Genomic DNA, 11,676 nt, shown 5'->3' on the forward strand with positions numbered 1-11,676 from the left:
TCATACTCTATGTTAGGTTATGTGTTAATATTTTACAACTTTGAGTTGGCTTAAAGTCCAAACAACCTACTATGGACCACAAAATATTTTCAGTTAATTTAGAACTATCCATGGTCAAGTCTTGGCTAATCGTCTTAAGCCTTTGGTATTTGCAATATATCCTACGTGAGAAGTGGGGCTGACCAAAAACAAAACCAAGCAGTGAACAAATAGCACAGAGATGTCATTTAAAAGAGACATCTGAGGAGAAATTTTAGGGTTGCAATAAGGTCTCCCAAAACATCTCTAGTTGGAACCAGTACCATAAAACTTATCGCCAATGGGATAATCGTATAATCTATAAAATAAGTTTTCAGAAGCATTTCTGAATTTTTTGTCCCAATATGAACTGCTTTATGCAAATATTGAGGAACTTCTATCACACAATGTTCTATCAGCCAGCAAACACAAAAACTACTTGATATTGACAATTACATCAGAATAATATATTGATATTAGGTAAATGACATGAAATTAACCTTTGAAAATGAGAGTTTGCAGTCACTTAGCATAGATTTGCTGTTAGTGAAGGAGTACACATCTAACATTCAACTACATAATTTATACAAAGAATTGAAATGGTGATTGGGAAAGGTTTTATTTAAATAACATATTCAGTATATTTTTATCTTAACACAACACATTTTAAAATCTAGGAATGTTCGCATTATTTTTTCATTTAATTTTATTTTGTTTCTAAAAGAAACTCCAGCCTTTAAATAAGTGAAACACAAACTGAATTTTTACATGGTAGTCAGCAATGAATTTTTTTAACTAAGGATTTTTTTGTTGTTTTTTGAGAGAAAATATAGAACTAAGAAAACCTTCCTCATAAAACTTATATAAGTGAAACTTCTTTTTAAATATGCTATTTTATGTTAAGTATTTCATCTCTCTGTCCTTATTAGGTGTGTCTCATCATTAGAAACAGTGTTACTAAATAGTTGTAACTTTACAGTTTCTTTGACTAATGATGCCTTGGACTAAAGTTTCATTGGGTAGGATTAACTACGTTTTAAGCTGGCAAAATGCCATTATAACATTAATGCCAGAATTTAATGAGAACCAGAAGTTAACTTCAAGGACCTTCATAATTTAATATGAGGCATGCTTATGTTCTTATTTTACTGTAGTGTCCTATTAAAAATAAGTTATTCTTTATCTTTGTTCTTGTGATAAAAAGTTGAACTCAGCAAAGTTTTACTTATTGAATCTAGGGTCTTACAAGTAAGACTCTTCCATCCTCAAACAAGACAGACCCTTTCCGATCAGAAAGAGCAGAAATGAGAACCACCTCCCTTACTTAAAAATCTCGTGGCCTCCTTTAATCTCCTATGACTCTGGTTTCCTATGGCTCATATCTATCTTCCTAACCTCTGGTCTATTTCTTTTCCATGTCTTATATCAGCCACTTCTCCATTGCCTGGATTGAAAAGCTGACCAGCTATGTCGCTGTAATGAAAGGATCTTGGGGATATTGAGTTTCTCACGTGTGGGAAGGATGGAGAGCATGGATTAGAATGGAATGTTCTATTTGTGGTACTGATGACTGCGGTGTCTAATAGCTATACCTCACAGGAAGAGACAGCTTAAGTTTTGTGGAACTACATGATGAAGTTGGAAGTAGGGACAGTTAGAGGAGGAAGAAGAGCTGACGGGAGGATTCTTTCTAGTCTGTGAGGAAGAACCTTCCTGTCCTGAAGGTGTACAGCACCAAACTTCTAATGCAGATGAACTTTCAAGCTCTTTTCTGTTCTGAAAATCCCATGATTCCTATGTGCTTAGAACCCAAAGGACCTAAAGCAAATGCCTACATTCCTTATTCTTTTTTCTCACAGTCCTACGTAGACATACTTGCAAAGAAATGCTGAGACCTTATAAAGACTGGAAACCGTAACCACAAGATGGAAAAAGTAAAATACAGCAGAGGCAAAGGGAAAACTGCATCCCCAAACTCCTGATGAAGGAAAACCTCAACTATTTAGCTGTGGTCTGTGCTTCCTAGTGGCTAAGGCAAAGAGGGAAATAGGATAACAGGGTGTGATTTTCTGGTAGTAAAACACACACCTATCAATCAGTTCTTCAGAAATAAGCAAGCATTTTTCTTGCTCTCAATAAGACCAACTTGCCTAGGAGATTTGTATAAGAAGCCATAAGCCACATAAAAATGATGTCCTCATGAATTTTAATAGAAAATAAAGTACTCCACATATGTCATTTCATTTATTGGCCTTTGGAGAACATTGAGGGAATAATGTTAAAAGCTAGACGTTTTCTTCTCCCGTGGGGGCAGGGAGAGGGGCATTTGAAACTTCTGGTATATTTACTATAGATAGATGCTTATTTTCTTTTGACCCACTGACATATGGAGCAGTAGAAAGATGTAAAGATGTCTAGTAAAGGGTAGCATTGTTAAAAGGAGGAGGGGATAAATGGAATTTTTGTGGCAGAATGATATTTGCAAGACTGATCAGGCCGCTGGGAGGTTTTTAAATATGCCAGTTCCCTGTAACAGGAAGATCAGTCTCTGTTTGAGACAGCATATCCAATTTAGTAAATTATTATTATTCCGTCAAAATTAATGTGAACAATTTTCTCTTTGAGGCTGCTTTTTCCATAGGTGATGTTTTCCAGATGGGCTTTGTATAAAACTCTTAATGTTTTGTGTTTTCTTTCCTAGAGAAAGAACCTTTTCTGACATGTCTTCATTTCTTTCTCTTCCCCCTGTTGTAGGGAAGAGAGTGCCAAAGGCAAAGGAGAGAAAGAACAAGAAGAAGAAGAAGCTGATAGAAAGAGCTCAGGAGCAACACAGCGTCTTCCTAGCTACAGACAGAGCTAACCAGTAAAATAAAAGACACAGGGTCGTTTGTTTTTTTTTTTTCTTTTGGTTAGGGGGGGTGTTTTTGCAAAAGTGCACAAAGCTACTCTCCACTCCCGGACACTGGTGGGTTGGTTGCATTTGCGCTGCTCGGACCAGTACCTGTTCCCAGTAACATTGTGAGAGGAGGAGCCACGAGCGTGGTCTCTGTGTTATTTATGCTTTGATTTGCATCTGGAGACTGTGAAGGTGGGAGCTTGCGACCTGCAGCACTGGCAGCAGGAGTAAGTGTACAGCATGTGACTCAGCTCCCGGTGCCCCCAGAGAGAGCTGCCCCTGGTCCCACAGAGGGGCAGGAGGTGTGAGGCTGCAGACCCCCCACTGGGGAACTGACCTGTGCATATTTATGGAAAGACAGCGCTTGGCAGGCAAAGTGCTATTTCACTTGTGACCTTTATTTCTCATATTGTGCATTTTCAAGGATCAAGGTCTGTGGATATCTGCTTAGTGTTACCACACGTGGTTCTCAGCATCTGTTACCTTCCAACTCTTGTGCACGGAGACTGCTTTTAGCTGGGGTTCCGCTGCAGGAATTCCCGTTCAGTTTCACAGCAGCTTGGTTGTGTACATACTCTGCTGGGGCTACATATAAACCTCTTATTTACTGTATTTATGCTTTCTTCTGTGCAACAAGTCATACCTGATTAATATTATGTCACTTTGTTTCTAGTGGTTCCTAACCATTGTCTGGTAAATGACTGTTCTAGTTTTGCTAATTGATGAATGTTTTTCTGCCCCTTGAAACTTAACTTTTCTTTTCTTTGTGGGCTTATTTCTCATTGTAAGGATAAGGATAAGCTAGTTTGTACATAGGGGCAAATGACCCCTGTCAGAGAATTTGAATATCAATAGACCTTCCCTACTCCTCACCACAGCTAAAGCATGAGGCCTCTGGCAGTCAGAAGCCGAAACTCCCTTTGAGTCTAAGATGTGATGACTTTACGAAACACAACTGAAAACATGAGGAATTACATGCAGTCACTTGTAGTACTCATCATGCAGTTTCACAGGTCAACTAGAGAATTTTTCAAACTTTTAATTGCAAACTTCAATATGTATAGTTTTCATTTAAAGCAGTTCCTGACTTGCAATGACAGAGCATCTACCAATATTCTTAGGTCAGTGTAGAAATTACCATCTTATGAGACCATGCATAGAATTGGAGGAGAAACACAATAAATTCCTACAACTGCTGGTCAGATCTTAACAGGTCTCCTCTGAACCAGAATTTATTTCTTATCCAAGACAGAGAGGAACACTGTGGCGACTTCCCAGGTGACTTTCAGAGCAGTTGTTTGTTTCAAAAACATCACTGCCCACTTGGGGGAATCAGTTCTTAGAGGGTTTTGAATTGGCTTCTTCCAAAAGCATCACTATCTTCCTGGATGATCCAGAAGAAAATTAGAACGAAAAGGAATGGCTGTAGATTTTTGAGGAAAAGAAACAAAGCAAGGTAAGGCCTTTTTCTCACCTTGCATTTGCTAAACTACCTCTTCTGTATTTTTGTTTAACTTTTGAGTCAAAAGCATCTTACCAATAAATATGAATGTCAAATACATCATTATGAAAATACTATTGCTATGAGATAATAAGCCATATATGAATGTTGTATACAACTTTAGGGTTTGCATTTAATCCTAAAGTGTTCACCTCCTTTCACATCTATTTACACTATATTCCTATTTACTAAGTGGGGAGGGGGCTTCTTTATATAGTGCTTCATCGTTAATAAGTCAATACCTGTTCTGTTTCTGGGATGTTCTTTTAGTGCATTAAAAAAATTCAAAATTATTCTTGTGGAGATATTCTTTTCTTTCTTTAGAGATATATTTAGGGGGAAAAAAGCAATATTTAACAACTGTACCCCCAAATATTGGTCCTTAAAAAAAAAAGCAGACAAATTTTTAAAACCTATGTTTGTAACTACATCTAGGACACTAACTAGTTTAGCTATAAATTGCACTGCAGCAGAGTGATTAAGAGTGGGGATTTTAGAGCCACACTACCTGAGGTCTAGTCTGGACTCTGAGGGTAGCCTGGGGCAAATTATTTCATCGCCCCAGATCTCAGTTTCCTAATCTGTAAAATGGAGGCAACAATATTACCTACGTTGTAGGGCTATGTCTTTCTTAAAGACTAAGTAAAATATGTGTAGGGTTGTGTCTTAAGGATTCAGTTAGGTAAAATGTGTAAAGTATGGTCAGCACAGCATGGTATAAACTAAGCAATACACAAGTTGTTACCTGTTACTCTTGTTGCCTCTGTCCTTGGCTATTTCAAAAATAATTCTCCCTACCAACAAAATAGAATATATTTATGAAATCATCACTTCCCTTCAATCTATTTTTTTATGTCTGGATATTACTTGCTCAAACTTTTACTCTTATGGGAATTGATTAAACCTACCTGATTTCTAAGCCTCTACTTATAAGCAAATACAAACCAACAGAGAGAGAGAGACATACTATAGAGTAATTTACAGCTTCATGGTAATTACACAAAGAAGATCTCGTGGTTTTCCACAAATGGCTATACCATTCCTATACTTCATACAATGTATGTAAGTAGAACATATGAAACTGGTTTTCTTAGTATTTTCAGGTAGCTTAGCATCTGTAAAAGTAAAATATGGGACCACAACTTTCTCAATTAAGAAGCTCGAGTGGTATTTTGATAGGGATTACATTGAATTGTAGATTGCCTACAATCTACCATTGTAGGTAGTACTATCAATCATTTTAATAATTAATTCTTCTACTCTAAGAAAATAGTATATCTTTCCATCTGTGTTATCTTCCATTTCTTTCATCAGTGTCTCATAATTTTCTGAGTATGGGCCTTTTGCCTCCTTAGATAGGTTTATTCCTTTGTATTTTATTCTTTTTGGTGTGATGGTAAATGGGATTTTTCCCTTAATTTCTCTTTCTGATAGTTTGTTGTTATTGTACAGAAATGCAATAGATTTCTGTATATAAATTTTGTATCCTGAAACTTTACTGAATTAATTGATGAGCTCTAGTAGTTTTTTGGTGGCATCTTTAGGATTTTTTATGTATAGTATCATGTCATCTGCAAATAATAACCGTTTTACTTCTTCATTTCCAATCCCTATCAAAATACCAATGGCATTTTTTACAGAACTAGAACAAATTTTTAAATTTTTATGGAAACACAAAAGACCCCAAATAGGCAGAACAATCTCGAGAAAGAAGAACAGAGCTGGAGGAATCACACCCTCTGACTTCAGACTATACTACAAAGCTACAGTAATCAAAAGAGTATGATACTGGCACAAAAACAGACACAAAGATCAATGGAACAGAATAGAGAGCTCAGAAACAAACCCACACACTTATGGGCAATCTACGACAAAGGAGGCAAGAATATACAATGGAGAAAAGACAGCCTCTTCAATAAGTGGTGCTGGGAAAACTGGACAGCTACATGTAAAAGAATGAAATTAGAACATTCTCTAACACCATATACAAAAACTTTTAAAATTGGATTAAGGACCTAAACTTAAGACCAGAAACCATAAAACTCTTAGAGGAAAACAGGCAGAATGCTCTTTGACATAAATTACAGCAATGTTTTTTTGGATCTGTCTCCTAAAGCAAAGGAAATAAAAGCAAAAATAAACAAATGGGACCTAATTAAACTTAAAAGCTTTTGCATAGCAAAGGAAACCACTGACAAAATGAAAATACGACCTACTGAAGAGGATAAAATATTTGCAAATTATATGACTGATAAAGGGTTAATATCCAACATATATAAATAACTCATACAACTCAACATCATAAAAACCCAATTTTAAAAATGAGCAGAAGACTTGAATAGACATTTTTCCAAAGAGGAAATGCAGATGGCCAACAGGCACATAAAAAGATGATGTTCAAGGTTACTAATCACCAAGGAAATGCAAATCAAAAGCACAATGAGATATCACCTCACACCTGTCAGAATGGCTATCATCGAAAAGAATACAAATAAATGTTGGCAAGGATGTGGAGAAAAGGGAACCCTCGTGCACTGTTTGTGGGAATGTAAATTGGTACAGCCAGTACAGACGTTTCTCAAAAAACTAAAAATAGAGCTACCATATCACCCAGCAATTCCACTCCCGGATATATACCTGAAAAAAAACCCCACTAATTCAAAAAGATACATGCACCCTAATGTTCATTGCAGCATTATTTATAATTACCAAGATATGGAAGCAACTTAAGTGTCCATCAACAGATGAGTGGATAAAGAAGATGTGGTACATATATATCTACAATGCAATATTACTTAGCCATAAAAAAGAATGAAAATTTTGCTATTTGTAGCAACATGGATGGACTTGGAGGGTGTTATACTAAGTGAACTAAGTCAGACAAAGATGAATACTGTATGATATAATTTACATGTGGAATCTAAAAAATACAAGAACAAACTAGTGAACATAACAAAAAAGAAGCAGACTTACAGATACAGAGAACAAACTAGTGGTTACAGTGGGGCGAGGGAAGAGAGAAGGGGCATAATAGGGGCGGGAGATTAAGTGGTAAAAACTGTTATGTATAAAATAAGCTACCAGGATATATTGTACAACACAGGCAATATTGCCAATATTTTATAATAATTATAAATGGAGTATAACCTTTAAAAGTTGTGAATCACTATATTGTACACCTGTAACTTGTATGATATTGTGCATCAACTATACTTCAATAAAAAACCTTAAGTGGGGGTGGGTGAAGTGGGGTCAAAAGAACAAACTTCGAGTTATAAAATAAGTCTTGGGGATGTAATGTACAGCATGATGACTGTAGTTAATAATACTGTATGGCATAATTGAAAGTTGCTAGATGAGTAAATCATAAATGTCCCCGTCACAAGAGAAAAAAAAGTTTGACAGATTAGCACTTAGAAAAAGCCAATTTTATGAATATGTCTTTGTTCTTTTTCAAGATGCTAATGTCAGTCACTGTAAACATGAAATTTTCATGTCTTGCTAGAGACATTTGGAAAAGAGTTAACACTCAGCCTCAAGTGTGTAATTTATATATAAAGGTGATGTGTGATTCTTTCAACATCTTTTTTTGCTTTAGAGGGGAGCTGTGAGTAGGAGAGAATGATACTTCTGTTCATTTTAGAGAAACTTGTGCATGGTGGATACACTTGATAACACCATGTTAGAAAGAGCAGAATTAGTAACCTTGTACATGTTGACCAACCATATTATCTTCCCTCTTCTTTCCAAAGGGATAACCATTCCATTTCTACTCCTGATCCCACCCCCTCCTTTGGGAGATCTTCTATCCACTCCTTTGATGGCTTCAGCCCTTCCTCTCCTTCCAACTTAAGGTATTCTTTCTTTCAAGGTCTTTTTCATCCGGTATCCTGAAAAAGTAGCTTACATTCATTGATGTCTTCAGCCTCCTCCTATTCTCATTTATCTTAACTCATTTAAGTTAATTGTTCTGACAAACGTAGCAATACACTTCCTTTGCTAAACAGAAAGGAAAATATTTGCCTCAATCCTTTAATGTGTTCTATCTGCTATTTCCACCAAGTTTGACTCCACTGGGACCTTTCCTTGAGGAATTTTGTTTCTCATTTGGCTTCTGCGACATTCCTAACCTGGGTTTCTACTTCTCCAGCTACTCCTTTTCAGTCTTCAAGTTCTTTCTTGACTTAAATAAAAAATATTGATATTTTGGGGTAAGCCCACTGCTTAACACTTTGGGTTTAATCTTTCCATCTCCTCACTCCACCTGGGAAATCTAACCTTATGGCTTCAACTACCAACTGTAGTTTTTGACTTATAAGCCTGTGTCTCTGTCTCCAGGTCTTTGTTAACTATTTCCAAGCCTCTACTAAATATCTTGATCAGGGGGCCCCATACTTAGGCTCAGCGTGTCTAAAACTGTATTACTGTATCAGTCAGGGTCCAGTCAAGGGAAAAACCAGTCTAGGTATTTCAAACAGGAAATTTAACTTAATTGGGAATTGGTTATACAGGTGATGAATGAGATGAGAAGCTAAAATTGGGATGGCAAGACAACCAGGAGATTAGCAACAGCAGAAAGCCACTACCAAGAGGGGTAACAGGAAGAGGTGGAGTTTCCAGAATCCAGAAGGCAAGGCCACCCAGCTAGAGCTAGAATCATAGCTGAGGCTAGAGATAGGGCCACTGAGGAAGCTGGAACCAAAGACAGAAAGCTTGTATAGCAGGAGGTGAAATCTCGGAAAAGATTCCAGTAGCCAGGAGAAATGCTGCCAAAGGCAAAGTGAGAGAGGAAGAAATACTCTGGCTTCTCCCTACTGCCAAATTCCAGTCTTGACCAGCATCTGCCATTGCCCAAACTTGCTTGGAAACCAGGGGCCCTCGGTAATGTAGTTCTCTGTGATGCTACAGCATAATCACTTGTTTGCCCCCCAAACAATTCCTCTTCCTGCCTTCTCCATTTAGTAATTAATATTTTTACCTACCTAGTTGGTTAAGCTAAGACCCTGTATTCATTTACTACCATTGTTCCATACATCTAATCTGTTACTAGATTCTAGTGAGTCTACCTCAGAAGCATCTCTTGAATTTCTCCTTACCTCTTCACCTTCTTTGTCTTAAACCTGTTTGGTTCTCTTTGTCTCTCTTCTGAACTGTTCCATTATCATCCTAAATATTCTTGCCCCAGTTTCACTCCCTTCAACTTTTCATTTATGTTTCTACCATTTATTTTTCTATTAATGTATTTGTTCTATTCTCATTTAAATATCATCCTCCCCTTGTAGAATAAAATATTTAAAATTTTCATGTGGAATACAGTGCCCTTATAATTTTCTTCTTGTTTATGTATTTTGTGGGGATTATGAAAAGACTGAATGGACTGGGATGATCATTATTGTAAAATTTTCAAGGATTCCTTTATGGTTAACTTGGACATGCTCTCCGTATTTGTTGATACCCCTTGAATCATGAAGGCAGAGATGTAAGGGCAACTACGGCTTTGAAAGTAGATGGTAAACATATTAAATCTGATTAAGAGGTTAAACAGTCTGAAAAATATGTCAAAGACTTAGATAGATTCTCATATTAATCTATGATGAATCATTAAAGCAAACTGCCATGCACTACCTCCCCCAGCATTAGAACACATTGCTAATCACTGCTGAACTAAACACAAGTCTCAGAATCCTTCCCAATAAAGGTGTTCCAAGGAAACACTACCAATAGGCTGGAGTTGGCAGGGGAGTTATAATCTTTAGGGGTTATAACCTTTTTGATTCCCAGGTCAATTTAAAGTCCTAGATGGTGACAATGTCTTCTCTCAGAAATACTCTTTGTGTATTCCATGAAGTATTTTTCAAACCTTCCCACTAAAGTGCCCTTAAAGACAGAGAAAAGTGAATTTACAACTCCAGGATTTTAACCTGTAGCAGGCTTACTTCAAATGTGAAGTGTCTTTAGCATCCTAATTTTAATATAAAAATTATTCATGCAACAAAAAAATTTTAATACAGAAGTCATGCAAATTGTGCAGTCTACTCAGTAAAATGGCTGTTTTTAAATATAAAACCACTCCCCCAGCCTTCAGCATCCCCCCAAAAACCTGGAGTGAAATCATGTTCCAAGAAGATGTTCCATGCTTATTTGGTCCTGTGGCTTCACATACTCCTTGGCACATAGTCACTTATACTTGGAGAAATGCATATCCCCCTTTAAGAAGCTCAGCAGTGGTCCTTTGGTGATGTTCTGAAATTCTCTAATGGCCTAACCAACTCACTCCTCCTTGGGCTTTATAACCTCAGCTTCCATTGCAGCATGCTGTCTGGGTGCACATCCAACTTGAATTTAATTCTCTTCTACTGGCTCCCTTTCTCCCTCCTAGTTTAGTTATAAAACTCAGCCACAAGCCTTCTTCACTAGGTCTGTTTTGGAGAAGAGAGGTTATCAGACTTTTTCTGTAGAGGGCCAGAGAGTAAATATTTTAGGCTTTACAAACCACATGTCTCAGTCACAACTACTCAACCTTGTACTACTGCAGCACAAAAGCAGCCATAAGACAGTATGTAAACAAATGGCTGTAACTAAATTGCAATAAAATTTTATGTACAGACACTTAAATGTGAATTTCAGTTTTCACATGTCATGATATATTACTCTTCTTTTGATTTTTTTTCAATCATTTTAAAAAATTTAAAATTGTTATCTCACCAGCTATACAAAAATAGGTGGTAGACTGGAATTAGCCCACCGGCTGGGTTTGTTGACCCTTAATATAGAAGGTAACTTGTTGGCTCGTGGACTGTCCTTGCAAACTCTTTGAGAGGCTCTAACTCTGCCTCAGCTTTCCACACTCTGCCTCTGGAGGCATCCAATAAATGTATTGAATGCATATGCCCTGTTAAAACGACCCTGTGTATGGGGATAAGTACCAAATTTAAATTTCCACTCTTGATGTCTCACTCCAATTCTAGCTTTATCCCTTGTTGGCCATAGACTATTACTATATTTCTGGCCCAAACCTAAAGTGAAATAGTAAAAACTCAAAAAGCAAAAAATTTTTTTCTGTGTAAGTTCCCTCCTAACTTCTTCACTGCAGTAGGTAGATCCCCTGTCTTCTAGCATACCTGAGCCCCTGCATTCTACTCAAGAGGATCATATACTTTCTCTTTATCCTCTGTCTCTTCAACATCAAGACCTTTCCATCCTTTTTCTGACATAGGTGTCAGTGGTGTACTCTTCTTTGTTCTTATTACCCTAATCTACA

At 37.0% G+C, this 11,676-nt stretch overlaps 1 protein-coding gene across 3 annotated transcripts in view; it reads left to right on the forward strand.

Moving 5' to 3' along the window:
* RSPO2 (R-spondin 2) overlaps positions 1 to 4,708 on the forward strand; it is a 166,594-nt gene extending 161,886 nt beyond the window's left edge. For 2 of the 3 annotated variants that reach the window (XM_036830625.1, XM_036830626.1), the window contains one exon: positions 2,773 to 2,885. In XM_036830625.1, the coding sequence (XP_036686520.1) occupies positions 2,773 to 2,885 (113 nt within the window). Of the gene's footprint in view, positions 1 to 2,772 lie in introns of all 3 variants that reach the window. The other variant, XM_036830624.1, reaches the window with a different exon arrangement.
* Positions 4,709 to 11,676: the final 6,968 nt, after the last annotated feature.

The sequence above is a fragment of the Balaenoptera musculus genome, chromosome 17 (genome assembly GCF_009873245.2).
Source record: "Balaenoptera musculus isolate JJ_BM4_2016_0621 chromosome 17, mBalMus1.pri.v3, whole genome shotgun sequence".
NCBI classification, from domain to species: Eukaryota; Metazoa; Chordata; class Mammalia; order Artiodactyla; family Balaenopteridae; genus Balaenoptera; species Balaenoptera musculus.